The 19,812-nt window shown below is 43.8% G+C and overlaps 2 protein-coding genes across 2 annotated transcripts; one reads left to right on the top strand and one right to left on the bottom strand.

Moving 5' to 3' along the window:
* Positions 1–11,909: 11,909 nt before the first annotated feature.
* LOC310939102 (solute carrier family 2, facilitated glucose transporter member 11-like) lies at positions 11,910–13,559 on the bottom strand (the record flags this gene model as incomplete). The annotated part of the gene is made up of 1 exon (XM_083903769.1): positions 11,910–13,559. The coding sequence occupies one exon, from the start codon at positions 13,557–13,559 to the stop codon at positions 11,910–11,912; it is 1,650 nt and encodes a 549-aa protein (XP_083759895.1).
* Positions 13,560–14,102: 543 nt separating this feature from the next.
* On the top strand, positions 14,103–17,510 carry LOC310939378 (RNA-binding protein with serine-rich domain 1-like). Its single transcript, XM_083904115.1, has 7 exons — positions 14,103–14,130; positions 15,105–15,251; positions 15,347–15,526; positions 15,679–15,781; positions 15,895–16,048; positions 16,597–16,738; positions 16,831–17,510. Coding segments are annotated over exons 1-7 (828 nt in total). The 5' UTR covers positions 14,103–14,128; the 3' UTR covers positions 16,931–17,510.
* Positions 17,511–19,812: the final 2,302 nt, after the last annotated feature.

The following is a 19,812-nucleotide window of genomic DNA, read 5'->3' as shown; positions in this document are numbered from 1 at the left end:
TTACACAACATTATATACTGATGTTTCTGTCCATTACAGATCATATCACAGCTCCACACGGCAACATGGCCGACTGCAATTATATCTCTTAACATGATATAATATTTTGGATTCAATATTGTCCTGACCTTTACACATGTTCATATTCTAAGATCTGTGTAAATATCACACACGGGAATGTTATTCAAATGAGAGTTGGAAATAAAGGTTTATTGTTAGACAGGATTACTGCTAGCTACTGCTAAAAGCTAACGAACGTAGCATACAGTTGCTGATTGGGGGGTGACTCCAATCCGTTCTTTGACATTAAGGCCCTTTTCATGTTCGTGCCAAGGTCCGCTAGGTTCTACGTAAACATAAATTTAATTTTATCCACCCATTTCAGCACACGCCTCGATATGAGCAGGTTCTACTGGTACCTTAACATGTACAGAGTTCTTATTAACGTAAACCATGGGAACGTACGCACATGTGGAAATGCTCAGGGTCCTCCACAGAAGTATGAATTCACCCGGGACCGTATCTATGTTCCCCGGGTCCTATGTTCCCCGCTTTGTATGTGACAGGGGAACATAGGACCCTTTCTCTAAAAAAGGGTTCTATGTTTCCTGCTGTTCAACCAAAAGGACCCGGGGGACATAGGACCCTACCCCTAACCCTAACCCTAACCCTAACCCTAGCCCTAGCCCTAGCCCTTTACCCTGGAGCTCCACACCCAGGCTTCCACAAAGTGGGGAATATAGGACCCTTTTTAAAAAAAAAAAAAAAAGGTCCGATGCTCCCCGATCTGGGAACATAGGACCCGGGGAACATAGGTACGACCCCAATTCACCCTAAGATCATTTTAGCAAACCCTGTCACTACGGGACACGACTATTTTGGCAAATAATCTCCTTAGACCACAATTTTCTGGGCCCTAAATCTGTCCCGTTACCCTCCGGCGTGTTGCTAGCTAGCATAGCGCTTTGTTGCTACCTTTTATTCTGTCGAATGTACACTTTCCGCGATAACCTCTCAAGTTATTCTACTTGACCACTGTCGTGCCTTTGTCGGGGTTTCCTTCCTTGCGATGTTTTACGTCAGAACTAGTTCTATTTCCATCAGCATTAATGATATATTTTATAACAGCGTTTACAGGAAGGCTAAAGGACGACATTGGAGATTAAAGCTAGCGCGTGGAAGGTTTTTCTGGTGACTCATCCCTGGCCTCACTACTTTTTCTTCCTTTCTTTCTGTTTGTGTGTTTGTTTTGTTCCGTCTTCTCCGCGGTTTCTTACATTACATTCACGCCCAGCAGAGGCAAGATAATTCCCTTAACCTCGCCCCGTAATTGCGTTACCTCCACATCCGTCCTTCCTTTCCCCTCGCCACACACACACTCCCACAGAAACACACCCATGTCCGTTCCACCATCTCGTCGGCCGTGTCAACCCAGGATAGATTAACTCGGTGGGGTTTTTTTTGTTTTCCCTCCTCGAGGTCACTAATAATGCATACCTGTAGTGCGCGGCCAGGTGGCCGGTGTCTAGACTGGGAGGATAAAACAAGGACATCAGCTTTGGTGGAGCATCGGCGCAGGGATAGAAGACAACAAGTTAGAAACGAACAGTTTAGTATAAGAATATGAATTATTTATGCGCTTATGTCCCGGTAAAAAACAACTTTATTTCGCCCCTTTTGACTGTTAATAACATCTCATTAAACACTGACATTAATCTGCGTGGAAAAAAAAACGATGTATTACGGCATGTGTAATTGCCGAGAATAAATTAAACAGCTTTAAGGCAATAAATTGATCCATAATTCCATTCCACAATAACATTTTCAGCACAATAATAAACTCTCTAATGTCACGGGGGAGGGCTTTGGTACCTTCGGGTACCGTCAGTGGAATTGAGCGATACGATGAGGATTCGAAAAACACTGCAGTTAAACATTGGCAGAGCGTTTCAGAGACGAAGAGATCGCTTTGGTGGGGGGGGGGGGGGGTTTGGGTGGCGGACATTTTGTCGCGCGAAAAGACAAAGTGCGTCTGACGTTCGAGAAGATCACCGACTGGAGGCAGAATGAAGCCGACGCGTTATCTTTATTGCAAATGACTTACTTGTACGACCGTGGGTGGAAAAAAAAGCTCAACAGGATTCTCTACGGACAAATACGATATCCAGGTTTATGCTGACATTGTTATGCATAGTTCATCGACTAACTTCTCCAACAGAAAATGCAACTTGCGAAGCATCATGCGACTCCCAAACGTTCCTCTCATGACGCAATCTGTACCGGAAACCCTACGTTTTTAATAAATAAGGTACATTTATTCTTCATTTTCGTCCATTTTACGTACATACGCCCCCAAACGTTAGCTCTGTCACTAGCATACATCCCCTCGGGTGTCTTTCTGGCGTCGGTATAGAGTTATTTTATCTGTAGTGTTTTATATTGTAAGACCGCTGAATGTAATGGCCCTTTTCCACCTATGGTCCCAGCTCGACTCGCCTCGGCACGGTTTATGTTGCTTTTCCACGACCTACTCAACGTGGGCGGAGTCATCACAGCACGGCTGCATGAAAGTGCCGAACCCTAACCCTAACCCTGGAGCGGTTGTTTTCAGTGTAACTCAATCATTAGAATCGGTTCATTATCTATCGCAGGGCGCGATCAGCAGCGCTGTCGCTAAATACGCCACGACTCCGACGTTAAATATTGAGATTTTAGACATTTTGTTGTAGATTAAGCTACGTTTTTTTTTCGGATTGTCAAGTCTTTTTAGCTGATCTACAGTTCGGCATTGTTCGGCTTCGTTTCTTGCGTCTGACGTCTCGTCCTGTGACGACAGACTCTGACCAATCAGTGGCCGGCAGTCTGACGACGCCGCGCATAGCGTAGCCTCAGATACTATGCTTGTGGTAACACGGCTTGTCGTCCCATTAACGTCACATATAGATCCATAGTTCTCAAACTGTGGCACGTGTACCACCAGTGGTACACAGTGGTGGTTCTTGAAGGATAAATCAGAAATACTGTGTGTATATATATACTGTGTATATATATACACACACACACACACACACACACACACATATATATATATTTATATATACACATATATATATACACACACACATATATATATTTATATATACACATATATATATATATTTATATATATATATATATTTATATACACACACATACATACATATACATATGTACATACATATATATATATATATGCACATATATACATACACACATATAAACATATACATATACATACAAACATATATATACACACACACACCAGGGTGATCGTAATGGAGCTGAGGTTTTGTTTCTAATCCTCATTCCATGAATTATTACCACTGTATTTATTAAAAATGGATTAGAATCTTTCCTTTAAAAGACTTTGATAATATCTCTCAAATATTTGCATAAGAAGGAAATACGGCTCATATGTTTATTTTGTGCATTTTTCCTCGTGGAAATGCACAGTGATCCATCATTTATTCAGTTTCTCTGGCTCTTTGTTGGATTTTCTTTGTAATCCAAACACAAACTTTATCACTTTTGAGTTACATCTCAAATCCAACTGTTGTGACAACATTGTCAAACACTGGCAATTCCTCTCAACCACGGCTAAGGTGAAGCAGATATTTTCATTGGTTTCTCCCTCTCTCCATCTGTGTGTGTGTGGATTTATAAATGAACAGTCCCTTTTTTTTGTTATCACATTTTCAGTCATGAAAACAATGACGGTGGAGAATGTCTCTGTCCTCGGAGATAATGGTTCAATTTCCGATGGGATTTTGCTTTTTCCTGCCACGCCACGAAATCAGACGGGGAAAAAGTGACTGCGGCCTAAACTGAGAGATGATGTTGAAAAAATGTCACAGCTGTAACTTTTAAAAAAGTATTTCATTTAGAACCAAATCTCAGTGTCAGCTGTTACCTGTAGCTATAATTTAATCCTAAAAATCCATACTCAAACCTTGCTATTACTATTCTTATTATAAAAGAAAACTGAAAGACAAAGTTCTCTACTGAAAAAGTATAAGAATAAACACCTTTTACGAACCAAAATCATGCGACTTCGACCTTGTTTATACTGCAAACTGGATTAATAAACATATCCAGATTGTATCTGGATTGTAACCTGATTTTGTTGCTTAACGTTAACGCACGACGCCGTTTCCATGACGACTGACCGGAAAAAGACGCGCGTGACGCCATGTTTACGACTCCGTGAAACCGGCGTCCAGGCACCGTTTAGCAATTAGCACCCTTAGCTGCGTTAGCGCCTTTAGCGCGCCTACAGTCGAGCTCGAGCGGCCTACAAATAACCAGCGTACCTGTGTACTGCGTATGTGTGCCTCTGTTTTTAAAGTTAAGCGTTACTTTAGAGACTCATTTTAACAACCTGGAGCGACGTAAACACCTTCTATGAACCAAAATCATACGACTAAGACCTTGTTTATACTGCAAACTGGATCAAAAAACATATCCAGATTGTATCTGGATTGTGACCTGATTTTGTTGCTAGTATGCACATTAACGTTAATGCACGACGCCGTTTCCATGACGACTGACCGGTAAAAGACGCGCGTGACGCCATGTTTACGACTCCATGACACCGGAGTCCAGGCACCGTTTAGCAATTAGCACCCTTAGCTGCGTTAGCTCCTTTAGCGCGCCTACAGTCGAGCTCGAGCGGCCTACAAATAACCAGCGTACCTGTGTAACTGCGTATGTGTGCCTCTGTTTTTAAAGTTAAGCGTTACTTTAGAGACTAATTTTAACAATCTGGAGCCACGTAAACACCTTCTATGAACCAAAATCATGCGACTTCGACCTTGTTTATACTGCAAACTGGATCAATAAACATATCCAGATTGTATCTGGATTGTAACCTGATTTTGTTGCTTAACGTTAACGCACGACGCCGTTTCCATGACGACTGACCGGAAAAAGACGCGCGTGACGCCATGTTTACGACTCTGTGACACCGGCGTCCAGGCACCGTTTAGCAATTAGCACCATTAGCCGTGTTGGCGCCTTTAGCACGCCTACAGACGAACTCGAGCGGCCTACAAATAACCAGCGTACCTGTGTACTGCGTACGTGTGCCTTTGTTTTTAAAGTTTAGCGGTACTTTAGAGACTAATTTTAACAATCTGGAGCCACGTAAACACCTTCTATGAACCAAAATCATACGACTAAGACCTTGTTTATACTGCAAACTGGATCAATAAACATATCCAGATTTTATCTGGATTGTAACCTGATTTTGTTGCTAGTACGCACGTTAAGGTTAACGCACTACGTCGTTTCCATGACGACTGACCGGAAAAAGACGCGCGTGACGCCATGTTTACGACTCTGTGAAACCGGCGTCCAGGCACCGTTTAGCAATTAGCACCATTAGCCGTGTTAGCGCCTTTAGCGCGTCTACAGTCGAACTCGAGCGGCCTACAAATAACCAGCGTACCTGTGTACCGCGTACGTGTGCCTCTGTTTTTAAAGTTTAGCGTTACTTTAGAGACTAATTTTAACAATCTGGAGTGACGTAAACACCTTCTATGAACCAAAATCATACGACTAAGACCTTGTTTATACTGCAAACTGGATTAATAAACATATCCAGATTGTATCTGGATTGTAACCTGATTTTGATGCTAGTACGCACGTTAACGCACTACGCCCTTTCCATGACGACTGACCGGAAAAAAGACGCGCGTGACGTCGTGTTTACGTGCCGTGACACCGGAGTCCAGGCACCGTTTAGCAATTAGCACCATTAGCCGTGTTAGCGCCTTTAGCACGCCTACAGACGAACTCGAGCGGCCTACAAATAACCAGCGTACCTGTGTGACTGCGTATGTGTGCCTCTGTTTTTAAAGTTTAGCGTTACTTTAGAGACTAATTTTAACAATCTGGAGTGACGTAAACACCTTCTATGAACCAAAATCATACGACTAAGACCTTGTTTATACTGCAAACTGGATCAAAAAACATATCCAGATTTTATCTGGATTGTAACCTGATTTTGATGCTAGTACGCACGTTAATGCACTACGCCTTTTCCATGACGACTGACCGGAAAAAGACGCGCGTGACCCCGTGTTTACGACTCCGTGACACCGGAGTCCAGGCACCGTTTAGCAATTAGCTCCATTAGCTGCGTTAGCTCCTTTAGCGCGCCTACAGTCGAGCTCGAGCGGCCTACAAATAACCAGCGTACCTGAGTCACGTAAACACCTTCTATGAACCAAAATCATACGACTAAGACCTTGTTTATACTGCAAACTGGATCGATAAACATATCCAGATTGTATCTTGATTTTGTTGCTAGTCTGAACAGCTCAAAAAAACACGAGATCTGATTATTCCAAAGCTGATTCTAACGCACATACGGAGGTGATTTTGAATTATTCATAACTCCCTCCCGAATCGATGCATAAAAGTAAATCATTGGAAATGACATTTAGGGCCGTCGTGCATCGCGACTACACCTACGTTAGTGACGCGGCCGACGGAAAACTTTTGCTAACACGGATGCGACGTGATAAAAACGCAGACAGGGCTGAGTTGAAGTGGTGACAGTTACGGCCAATTTGGATGCTGCTGCTGCTGATGCTGCTGCTGATGCTGCTGCTGTTAGAGAGCTCACCAGGTGCTTCATTACGTCTGAAATCACTCTCATTCAACTGCACTAAACGCCTTCTGTGGCAGGCAGAGGTGATGAGGGAAAGAGATGAAGCCATTTTTCTCCATCATCCAGTCATCACATCCACACATGCCCACCGCAGCTGCCCTTTCTCCGGGTGCACGGCGTCTGTCCGTCACGTCTCCGCAGGCTTCCCCCCCCCCCCCCTCCGTCTTCACATTTCCTTCTTTAACTGTCTGTTTATATTTGCGTTGTCCTCAAAAGCCTCAGAGGCCACCGGGAGACCTCGCTGTGGATAAATAGGATTATTTACTCCCTGCAGTCGCTGAGTTATGCCCGAGTTTCACACACAAACGCATTTCATGCATGTTTTAAAGCAGGCATTAGCATTTTATTTGCGTCGTTTTGTTTCCGCGGGTTTCAAACGAACAAAAAAAAAAACGGTTGTCGTAATGCCTGATTATTAAACGGTTGTTTTTTCCGTGTCAAAGCTGCACTCAGCAGGATTCCAGCTCACTCTCTGTGTCTGCGTTCTGCTCAAATAATATATTATGTATGGTTTTGTCACAAACGCAGCAGTTGAGATCTTTGCGCGTTGGCAAAGATCTCATCTGTATTCACAGGAAGTGACACGGCACAATCTGCAGCGCAAAAACACGGAGAGGAAAATTCTCCATCAACGGCAAACAGATTTGAAGTGAAAACTGATATCTGGTTACCGATGGAAAACGCAGGCATTTTCCTGTGGACGCAGCCAAAGCGGAGAGTTTGACCTGAGTAGCTTGAAGCTAACGCTAACCGGGTCTATCGTTCGTTAGCATATTTTGGCCTCAAGACCGAAGAAAATGGCATCTCTGTCATCCATCGACCATCACGAAGCGTTGCTTAAACTTTCGAGTGATAGCAAAAAACGGGCGTTTTTCAACCTGCTAACTCTGCTAATCATGCTAACGTATCAAAGGAAGTGGTTCTCGTCCATGCGGAGCTCCCCGTAGTACGCGGTAAAACTGGACATAAAAATAATTAGCGAAGCACAGATATTTGCAGGAAAAAATAATGGCAACTTTCACAAGGAAAAGTAAAGGAAAAGACCGGTACGCAAACTACAAGTGGTTGAAGCCGGTGGAGGACGGCGATTCTCAGAGTCTATTGTGACATTTTTAAACGGTTAATCAATAGTAATAATATACCACTTCAAATATACAGTAAAGAGCTCAGTCCTCATTCATCAGTTTTTAATCTAAAAGTATTGATGAGCTTTAATACACAGATTTCATCCTACTGTATTTTTTTTTTAAATCTAGATTGTTCTAATATTTCTCCAGGATTGATTACTTTTACCTTTCGACTGTACAAGTTGTCGATCGTAAAAACCCATAAAAAATGCATGACTTTTTTTCTTTTTCCCCCCGACCGAGACCGCACTAAGTCCAAAGTAATAACTCGCAGATAAAACACTGATCGAACCACGTCCACGGTTTAATATTCTGTACGTTGCACGTTCTCGTCCCCGTTTGTTCAGTACGACGCCGACATCACACGCATGCATCACGGCCTCGCATTTTCCAAAAGGCTAAAGGTCAAAACCTCTGGTTGCAACTTACCTACCTATAGACCACATATCAGACAAGGAATGGGGCGTCGCCAATACTGGGAACAAACACTAAAAAAATGGAAAATACCTACTGTATATAAAAATAGGGGTCAAACTAAATATATAAATGTGAAATTTATGAATAAATTGACATCACGGTGTATTGAAGAAGAGTTGAAACTAGCGACACTAATAGCTCATTTTCCCATAGACTTTCATTTTTGTCGTTAGCTTCCGCAGCGCAAAACGGCATCCACCGTAATAAGAGCTCATAAATGTAAATAAACCTTCGTATAACGTTTCTTTTATTATGTCGTCATTTGTTTGTATACCACACCAAGTTCAATTTAGATGCAAGAGCTCCGTGTTTTTGTCACGTCTTCATTGAAAGGAACAGGAAGTGCAATTTGAGGTAAGACTCTTTAAACCCCCCCCCCCCCCTTTATTTTATTTTTGCGCTGCACTTCTGGTTGCCAAAGGAAACCTGCGCTCTTCAGTCAAACACACACACACACACACACTCATCATGTCCCTCATTGTCAGTTCCTTTGAACGATCAATTGTCCTGGCTCACTTTAACCCAGAACAAACCACTGAGAACCAGAAAATGCTCACAGCAGGAGTTACATCGATGCAACCGACCCTCAAGTCACTCGTCCGTTTAAAAAAAAATAGCACAAATCGAGCGAAATTATCTACCAAATTATCCCATTTTTTGACCTAAAATGTCATCTCGGCTCTGAAGCTCTGATGCTGCTCTGACAAATTTACCTACGTTCACTTTACCGAGCGAATGACGCGCCACATTTTCAACATCATTCACATTCAACAAGTGGTAAATTTGAGCGACCGTTGACTTTTTTCTGGTCATTTTTCCTCCGATTTCAGGCACCGACGAGGCTTTTCCACCCACAGAACGGCTGCTCACTGGACGTTCCGTCAACCCTTGCTGGTTCTGAACGACTCCAACCAACGACCATGGATCTTGAACGCACAGCGTGAAACGTACGCCTCTTGTTCGGTGGCGTCAGGAAGCAGCGTGGGATCATAGCACGGTGTCGTTAACTTCAAAAACCAAAAAGTGTGGCTACTGCTTAGACGGGAAGCAGCCACACTTTGCATATTGTGTAGAAGACGCGTTACAGAGGGAGAACGCACAGAAAAAGGCAATGAGTTTGATCCATTTCTTAATTTTGAGAGAATTTTATCCCGTATATGAAAAGGGATTTAGCGATATTTTTATGCTAATATGGTAATGTTACATACCATACCTTTAAATTACCTTCCTCAGTTTGATCTTCAGCAGATCACGGTGACCACGTCTACTTCTGAAATTTCAGCCGATTTCAGCTTTTAGTGCTAATTTTAGCAATTAAGAGTTTTACAGAACAGATTTTAAAGGTAATATCACGGAGATCAGATTGATAAGAGTTCTATTGTTTTGGCCATTTGTAGCTTCAAACACACAACACACGACCCACGTCTGGGCAGAAAACTTAATGTGAATCTTGTTGTGTTTTTTTGTTCTATAATATTCATGAATCCAACTTAGCCGACTTCAGAGTCAGACATTCTCAAACAGCACTTTTGTTTCCATAAATAATCAGAATTACGGCATCACTTTGCACGCGAGTGGGTAGAAACGGACGGAATAAAGTAGATGGACACATTTTATTTATTGAAATACAGTTGTATTAGGAGCAGTGACGATGACATGCAGCATTTGACACAGGGTACAACAAAAATATCCCCTAAAATCCAGCATATAAGGATATATAATATATATATATTAGTTTTTCCAGGCAATAAATAAGGTGATATGAATTCCATCTAAAAAAAAATAAATAGCTTTTTTTCTATTTCCAGGTGAGAGCATCTTAAATAAATACATCTGCGACTGTACACTACAAGTGCCATGGATGACAGAGAACACACACACACTGTGACAGACGGTCTCCAGAAGGACTGGGAAAAAAGGTGTTAAAGCTGCAACAGCTGTTGGATTTAAAAAAAAAAAGTGTCATCCTCGTCTGGGTGTTTCATCTGCGATCCATTTCTACATCAACAGCTTTGGATTCGAGAGGTTTGAAGAGGGTAACGCTGAGAAAAGAAGACAATGGTGACCCCTACTGGACGGTTCGCAGCACTGCATTTGAAAAGCATGAACGTTAAAGGTGCTTTTTTTCCCCCCCCCAATGTCGTTGCAGTGTGCATGCTGTTAGTGCAATTTTTGTTTATGTTAATAAATACATGTTCCTGGTTGACGTCATGCAGTTAAAGCTGCAGTGCGTAACTCTTAATAATACACTTGTTTATGTTGTACTCAAGGGACGGGGATTGGTATCGGTTAAAATCACTGGATTGGATATCGGACTGATAAAATGAGTCATGTTTGGGCCGTTTGATACACAGTTGGAGAATTAGGTCTTTGAAATGCTAATTGCTAGCTTCCTAGTTCAAAAATGGCCTAAAATGTTTGTATGGGAACGATATTGGTATCGGTAGATGCTCGCGTTGTTGATATCGGCATCGGGACATTCCTATTATAGTCGGTTATTCATAACTGTCGTCAAGTAGGTTCACATCTCTTGTGTTTTCACGGCGTGGCAGTGTTTCGATCTTGTGGCGACATTCCACCGCTGCGCACAGGAAGTGATTTCTTTCACGTCAAGACAGGCGAAGGCAGAAAAGTGCTAAAGGGGGTTGACGTAATGATGAAAACACGGCCAGGAAAATCTTAAGTGAGTTCTACTGCTTTTTCCCGGCAGTTTGATGGGATAAACGCTTCCTGTCCTCGCCCAGCCCTGCAGCTGTATACACACAAACACTCCCTCAGTCAGGTTTGATAAAGGACGTACTGTACAAATGTCACATCACTTCTATTTACGAAGACCAAACAGAGGTAGGATAAAAAAAAACATAAACACCAAAGGTTAGGCACTGCAGCTTTAAAACGTAACAAAGTCGAACTAATATAATTTAAATGACATAAATAAAAACTCAATTGGCATCATAAGATGTGGTATTAAGACTAAAGCTGCCAGATTGTGATGCTAGTATTTCCACTTGAATCACCGCATGGAAAAAAACATGTCATTAAAGAACAAAAGGATTTAAAAAGACAAACAGGTGACATTCTCTATCAGTGCGGCACAGTACCACGTGTTTCCTATAATCCATGCAAATTAAAGGACTGGCCCATTCTCCTATAACTAACTGTCTTGTAAGGCATTCACAGGAGTTTGAGTGTGCATGATTGCGGAATATCAGGCAGCGTTCGAGGTATATTATTGTCTTGATTGCTTCATTAGACCGTTTCTTGTATGCTGTACTTTGGATTTCCTTCCCGTGTACTTACTGACACACGAAAGCCGAGTTTAGAAACATGCTGCAAGTAGCACGGGGGGGGGAATGTTTCCAGGAGATTCAGTCACAAAAACATTGAAAAACCCGGCTATTTCCAGGCAAAATTCGTCACTTTTTGTATAGAAATGTACCATTATTGTGCTACTTGCAGTGCGTTTCTGTATTTGGTTGCATTTGGAGCATGTTTTGGTTATATTGTGTTAATTTGCGACTCAGACTAAGCTCCGAACCATAAATAAATGTAAAAGTTAAATCTGCCCAACTCATAAAGTGCATTAAATGACATCAAACAGGATCCGATTCGTTTGCTCTGTCGCTAGCACATATCAAACTTCCGTCCTCGTTCATTGGGTTCAGACCCGGATCTTGCTTTAAGGAGGTGAACGAGGAGGCTACGCCGAGCTGGTAGTGATTCTCCACAGGTCCATCCTCCCGTTTCCCCGACTTACTCTTCTTCGTGTCCCTTTTTCTCTGGAACTCGGACGTAATCTCCGCCATCGTCTTGCCTTTGGTCTCTGGTACGTTGAGCCCCAAATACACAGCGGACACCAAGCACACCACCAAGAACGGCAGGAAGCAGTAGTTTCCCAGGCCGTTGACGATGAACGGAAACAACATCCCTACCAAGATCAGGCTGAGCCACATCGCTGAGCCGGCAATCATGTACGCAGCCGGTCGAGCCGCCTGATCAAATATCTCGGCTGGTAGGATCCCAGTCACACCTGCAGGCCCCAGGCCAAAGCTGAGGATGTAGGCGTAAACGCACGCCATGCTTAAGTAGGGCATACCCGCCACCCCGCGACTCTGGAGGATCAGAGCGATAGTAAAAACTATCGACCAGCAGGACATTAGACTGTACCCGCCAAGAAGAAGGTACCTACGGCCCATGTGTTCAATCAGAAGATTGCTAAGTATAGAAGCGGTTAGCTCAGACGCTCCAGTGCCGATGGCTGCATACTGAACTTTGTCTGAAGGTATACCTGCTTCCAGAAAGATGTAGGAAGCATAGAAGTAGATGGAGTCATTGCCGCAGAGCATCATAGCACTGCTGGCAGCCATGACTATCCTGAGCTGAGCTCTCAAGCCACGGTCCTTAAACAGGGACCAGGGCGTCTTGGCGGCGGCGCCCGATCCGTCGCTTAAGGCGGTCAACTGCTGCTGCTCTCGACACAGCTCCTCCATCTCCAACGCAGGAGCTTCTCCGCCGCGGAGTCGGCCCAACGCGTGGAGGCAAGCTTCTCGGTCCCCGCGGTCGATCAGGAGGTACCTGGGGCTTTCTGGAAACCAGGGAAGGGTGAGCAGCTGGATCAGTCCAGGCAAAGTGTTGCTAGCTAGCAGGTAAGTCCAGAGAGGCTCGGAGCCCAGCACCTCGGTGAGTCCCACCACCTGACCCAGGAAGATGCCGAAAGCGGTGAAAACGGCGGAGGAGAACGCCACGGCACCCCGCAGGTGCGTCGGCGCGCTCTCCCCGAAGTACATGGGCTGGATGTTCATGCTCACCCCGGCGTTTATCCCCACCAGGAACCTGCCGACGATGATCATCTCGAAAGACCTTGCCGCCCTGCACGCCAGCACGAAGACGGCGCCAACGAACAGGAAGACGTTGTTCACCAGCAGGGACTTCTTCCTGCCACAGTGGACGGCCATGGGACCTGCCAGCAGTGCCCCAGTGAGACCTCCCAGAGAGAAGGCCGACACGATCAGAGTCCACAACACCGTCACCTGAGGGACGTCCAGGCCTGTGCCCCATCGCTCCATGTAGGTGTCATTGATGAAGCTCTGGATGTATCTGGTGGGAGCGTTGATGATGGAGATGTTGTAGCCGTACTGGAAGGTGCCTCCGATGCCTGCGGAGCACACGGTCAGGGCGAGGATCCTGCCATTGCCCGGTGGTCTGCTGGTGTCTCCTGGCTTGGTTTCCCCCGCGGAGGTCATCTTAGACCCAGGTGTTCGCGAGGAGAAGTGGACGCGACGCCGGCACTTGTCCGTATCCTCCCGCGGTCTCTTATGTAGAGCAGCGACGGTTCACCGGGTGTAGCTAATCTTTTACACGTCGCTTAATAATTAAACATATTTTACCATTTAAATCAGGGATTGTTTTGTTTTTTTGCCCGAGGAAAAGCAAACACTCGCGTCACTCGACGCCGCTATGTCGATGAATGGTGTAAATGATGTCCTCGATGTCCTCGGGCTTACCTGTCAGGCACACTCTCTTGCATTGAGCCGCTTCACGCTTCTCCTTACCCATTGAAAATTTCTATGGTTACTCTGTAGCAGCGTTTTCGCCGTTTTTCTGTCGTTATTAAACATTTGAGTGGCGAAAATAAGCTAAACAACACGCGAAAGTCGGCGAAACTACCCTGACAGACCTTACTGAGGGCACTGGTGTCCACCACTTTAAAAACGTCACTGCCTGTTTACGTCCAGCTCACTGATTGGTTCTCCGCAAAAACTAGCATTACGTCATTAACCGGCGACAGTATCTGCAGCAAGGAGGCGGAAAGATGTACGTAAACCTTTTTTTTTTTCTTCTAACCGCTCTGTTGTAGACAATATTTGAGACTTTGGTTATAAATGTGTAATAAATAGTAACACACGAGGTCCAGTGTTGAATAACTGCGAGCTTTTCACTCGAAATTCGCGCACCCGGCTTAGCGTAATAAAACCCCGCATTAGCTCGCTGGCTAATGCTAACGTGTACGAGCGCTAAGCTAATGCTGTTCATACGTAATTCATTCATTCATTCTGTTTCGAACGGGAATATTATGATCGACGAACCGTGACACATCGCGTACTTTAAGAGGAACCTCAAACGTATACGGTGCTGTTTAATGTATTGTGTACATTAATCAGTCATTTTTTCCATTTCGGAGTCTATTTGTGAGCAGCCAACGCTAGTTTTCTGATTTATTTCATGTTACAGTAAATGGGGTGCATGTTTACTCTCGACGCAATCAAGTTTGGGAAGCCATTTTTTTTACATTCAGACTAGCCCCGAACCGTATATCGTCAATTTACCGTCATTGCGGTGCAAGTATTTACAATGTATATTCAGCATAAATAAAAGAGTGTGGATTACATTAAATGTAGACACTTCTTCATGCTAGTTTTGTATGGTCAAAACTTACTGTGAACTTAGGAAATGGTTTCATTTGTATTCTATTATTCCTCGTCAAACCCCAACTACTCACTATAACCATTTATACCACAAGACGATTCTTTTAATCACATGTAATTACATTTATTATAATTTCTTTGCCATATAGCTAACAGTTTTTAATTGGATGAATTGTTATTTTCTCAACTAGATTATTTGTTTTGTAATAAAATGCTGAAAATGGTTTCAAATGCCGGTCTGTGGTTTCCCAAATCTAAAAGATCCATAAAAACAATAACATTAAAAAGTGACTTTATCCCAAATGTCAACAACCTGACGTCATTTTTACGTTTACATGTTTCGCACCTCGTCTCACTCATCAGGGCGCCTTCCCCGACGAAGAGAAAGGAGGACGACAAGAGTAAACCGCGAGGCAAGGACAAGTCAGGAACCACGAAAGAAGGTGCCGACAAAGACCGAGGCCGCGACAAGAACCGCACGCGGCGCAGTGCCTCCACTGGCAGCAGCAGGTCAGAGATCTGTGTATTTTTCTGTATTCTCTTATCAATATTGTCACTGGTGTGTTGAGTTGACTTTAGCTTCTGCTCACCCCCCTCGTGTTCAGGTCCAGCTCCAGCTCCAGCAGCAGCTCGGGCTCCAGCTCCGGATCGTCCAGCGGCTCCAGCTCCTCGGCCTCCAGCCACTCGGGCTCGTCCAGCTCCCGCTCCTCTTCCTCCTCCTCGTCGTCTTCCTCGCCGAGCCCCAGCCGCCAGCGTCACAACAACAGGCGGCGATCGCGCTCAAAGTACGGAATAATCGATGGATTCGCACGTTACAGCACGTGCACTCAAATTCTGCGTTTAAATCCAACGTTACTGAAGTATTTTCAGTCTGTGCTGATGTTCCTCTATTCTTAAATTAATTCTTGTACTTTTATCTTCTGCCAAATGTTTGTAGGTCAAAATCGGCAAAGAAGGACGACAGGGACAGAAGACGCAGGAGCCCCACACCCAAACCCACCAAGGTCTACCTGGGCCGGCTGACGAGAAACGTCATCAAGGTGAGTCGAATCACTGCCGCATTTTAGCTTTGAATCTATCAAAGTTGTAAGATAATAATGTGGAAGGTGATTTCAAACCTTTCAATTGCCGTCCTCTCTCTCTGCCTTTGAAGGATCACATCCAGGAGATCTTCTCCATCTACGGCAAGATCAAGATGATCGACATGCCGATGAACCGCATCCACCCTCACCTGTCCAAGGGCTACGCGTACGTGGAGTTTGAGACTCACGACGAGGCGGAGAAGGCCCTGAAGCACATGGACGGAGGTGAGGGGGGGAACATGATGGTTTTAAAAGCTTTCTAGTCCTGGTTCCTCTGCTCCTCCAGCACACCTGATTCAAGGTGTCATCAAGCTAAGTTAGCGAGGTGTTTGATTTGAATCAGGTGTGCTGCTTTTACACAGCACCTGTATACGATTGTTTTTGAAGGTCCTTTTTTACATCGTCTTTGAAAAATGACCCATATCTGATATGGAAGTGTTTTTTTACGATAAAACGTAGACGATCCTTGCTTAAAAAAGGCGGGAAAACGGCATGAATCCACCGGTTTGAGCTCTTGTCTTCCATTTTTTTGCCGGTGGAAAGAGCGTCACGATTGTAGATAGCGTTGAAGTGTATTTCCGAGGTTGACGGGAGATTATCGGATCTTTCTGCTTTCACCGTGGACACAACTGCACAAGCGAATGAGGCCCGAATCTGATTCATATCTGATTTTGTGCCACATGGCGGGAAAAGATCTTTTCCATCACGCAGTATAACCCTGTGTGCGGGTGTAGCTATCGCTCACGAACGTGTGGATTCTCTCGTTATCTCAGGTCAGATCGACGGTCAGGAGATCTCAGTCACGGCCGTGCTGACTCCCACCGTGCGTCCGCCGCCGCGCAGGCTGTCTCCTCCTCGCCGGATGCCTCCTCCGCCTCCGATGTGGCGACGCACGCCGCCTCGTATGAGGAGAAGGTGATTTGCTGCTTGATCGCAAGAACAACAACAACAACAACAAAAAAGGTGATTACAGCACAACTGACTCTCTCTCTCTCTTTGTCATCCAGGTCTCGGTCTCCGCGGCGACGCTCTCCGGTTCGGCGCAGGTCTCGGTCCCCCGGGCGCCGGCGCCACCGCTCACGCTCCAGTTCTAACTCGTCGCGTTAGTGATTCTCCTCTCGTCTGGATCGGCTCCTCTACTGTTTCTGTTGTTTTTTTTGTTTTTTTTTATCAGAGTCGATGTTTTTATGGTTAACTATCATGTCACTGAACACTGAACACACAGCGGTCAGTCAGTACACAGCTGATGTTTTCCCTCTTTGTTTTTAAATGTGCTGCCGTGTAATAAACCTGAAAATCTCAAGTCGTCACGTTTCCGCACAAATTCACCACAAATGTTCATTTTTTACAAGAACGACATTTGTACGAGGAAGTACAATTTTACACATTTAGTAAAAGAGGGCGGAACTAGATGATAGATGCTTTTTAATTTTTATTGTGTTTTAGTTTAGAGCAATTGTTTTTATTCTTTAAAAATGTTGGATAATGAGTGAATTGAAACATAATGTGTTTTTTTGTCCCCCTCGGCGAGCGAATCATCGACTGAACATAACGTCTGGTTCTCGCTTCAGTGAACCGCTAACTTAGAATATTATTCATTTTCATGACGGTACTCTACAGTATAACTCCTACTGTCCTCTGCTGTACCATTTCTCCTCCACCAGAGGTCACTCACCTCACCCCCCCCCCCCCCCCCCCGCCTCTTCCTCCTCTATTGATATACAATGTCGTGAATTTGTTCTTGAGTAAAATGACTGTTATTGTTCACGTTTAGGTTGGAATGACATTAAATCACATTGCTGTGTTTGTGACAATTTGACGCTATTTCTTTTTCTTTCTTATAAGTGAAGCGGTGACTTTACGCATAAACAAAAACAAAACAGAAAACTAAAGGAGACTAAAACGGAGCATAGTAAGAAGAACTTTAAAAAAGCTTATCCACAAATATATGAGACTAGTGTTAATGTTTTTAACCTTGATTTATAAATATTTAAATGATTAATTTCAAGTTATACTGCTATCTTGTCCTCGCCGTGTGCAGCCTAACGGCTAAATGCTGCTCCGCCGTGTCGAGTGTGAACTCTGGGCTCGACTATCTGGCCTCAGTCAGTAGATCTTAGTGATTTAGGTTGATCAGGAAATGCAATAGTCATCACAGGAATTTCTGTTTTCATTGGTTTTTTTTCCACTGACTTTTTGATCCGCAGGAGTGAGAGTCGCCGTAAATCATTTTCTCGACTGAAGCAGTTTTCATCATGTCGTGTGTGTTTGCATATCTTACTTTTTTATCGCTGGTTGAGTGCGCCGCTTTAAGGTCACGGTTTAAAACTTTTAAAGTAAAAACTGTAACCAAGTAACCCGAGAAATACCGGACGAATGAGCCACTTCATGACAAAGTTATTGATGTGAAACTGAAAACAAGTGACATGGACGCCACTGGAAAAAGAGATGAAAATAACATAAAAAAAATTGATACAATGCATAGTGTGTTAAGGCAAATTATGGCATCAAAACTATACAGTTTGTATAAGATCATGTGATCACACAAAGGCAAACTCAAGACAAAAGTTAACATTTATTCATTCAAAACAAATAAAAACTTACTGTAAAAAAAAAATAACTTGCATAAATAAAAGCTTAGGCTAGTTACAAAAATAAACTGTACTGTGGTTTTTCAAAATAGAATTTTTTTTATTTCCAAAAATCGATTTTTGAAGTTTATGAATCCATTCAGAATCGTGGATGATTAGAATCGAGATTCCTCTGTGAATCGATTTTTTTTCACCCCCCCCCCCCCACCCCTAGTCACTACATACATTTCTTTTTTTATTAAATAACAAATAATATAAAATGAAGTTGTGGGTCATTTTTCAAAGAGAAATCTTTTGAAAATCACCATATCGTGAATTAGTTCTCCATATTGTTAGAATTTGTACAATATTTCGTAAAAGCATTGAGAAACACAGGCCTTTTATACCGTTTTATATATAAATATAAATGATAAAGTCCACGATCATTGCCCTCAGTGTCCGACCTGCTACTTAAGTGGTTTTCCGCCACTTGTCGCCTGAGATTCAGAATGGAGCTCAGAGGAGAGTCACTTCAGATGAAGCCGGGACAGGTCAAAGGTCAACATCTGCAGTGAATCACCAGCAGCGAGCAGAAGTAGCATCGTCCTTAATTCACCCCCCCCCCCCCTCGTCATTATGGAGGCTCTTTGTGACTCAGCCATTTCAAATGCTAATGTCCTGCCTCTGATTTCTTTTCATTCGGTTCCGACGACGCGCGCGCTAGGCGCTGTTTGCGCGTAATTGCTTTTCAGGCCTAATTGTCCCGCCGCTTTTTTTTCTTGCTAGCACCTGTGTGCGCGCGCGGATCAAAGCGCTGGGTTTCGCGCGTGTTTCGGCTTTTGTTTCAAGTGGGACGTCCTCGCAGCCGCGCAGATCGAGAGAGTAATAATTGCCTCTCGCCAGACATTTCTGTGGCCCGCGGCGCTGAGCTTTCATGAAAGCCGAGCATTTAAATGGCTAAGTAAGTAAAAGATCATAAAAAGGAGGTTTAATAACGGGGGTAATTATCTCTGGAGATGAAAAACAAATTGAAAATATCAACAAAAACATCCCAGCTTACACCGTGCAACTGTACGTACATTACTGCGTAGGTTTTTTGATTCTCAGAATGGTTCATTGTCTGAGGGAGCACAATTGAGGTGACGCTAGTGGCGCTAAATTTAGCCATAGCTAATAATCCCACCGAAATTCGCAAGGTATGACCACAAAAATAACTTTCACCAGAAACTTGGAACTTTAACTAGAACTTTGTCAGTTTCCACCAAGAACTAAACAGAAATAGGCTACTGGGTAGGTTTTATTGATTCTCAAAATGGTTCCGTTTCTGGGGTAGCAAAATTGAGGTGAAGCTAGCAGTACTAAACTTAGTCATAGCTTATATTCCTACCGAAATTCACAAGGTGTGACCACCAAAATAAC

This window comes from Microchirus variegatus (genome assembly GCF_963457635.1).
Source record: "Microchirus variegatus genome assembly, chromosome: 17".
Classification (NCBI taxonomy): Eukaryota; Metazoa; Chordata; class Actinopteri; order Pleuronectiformes; family Soleidae; genus Microchirus; species Microchirus variegatus.
The sequence above is the reverse complement of the archived record's forward strand: the minus strand, read 5'-3'. Positions and strand labels throughout refer to the sequence as shown.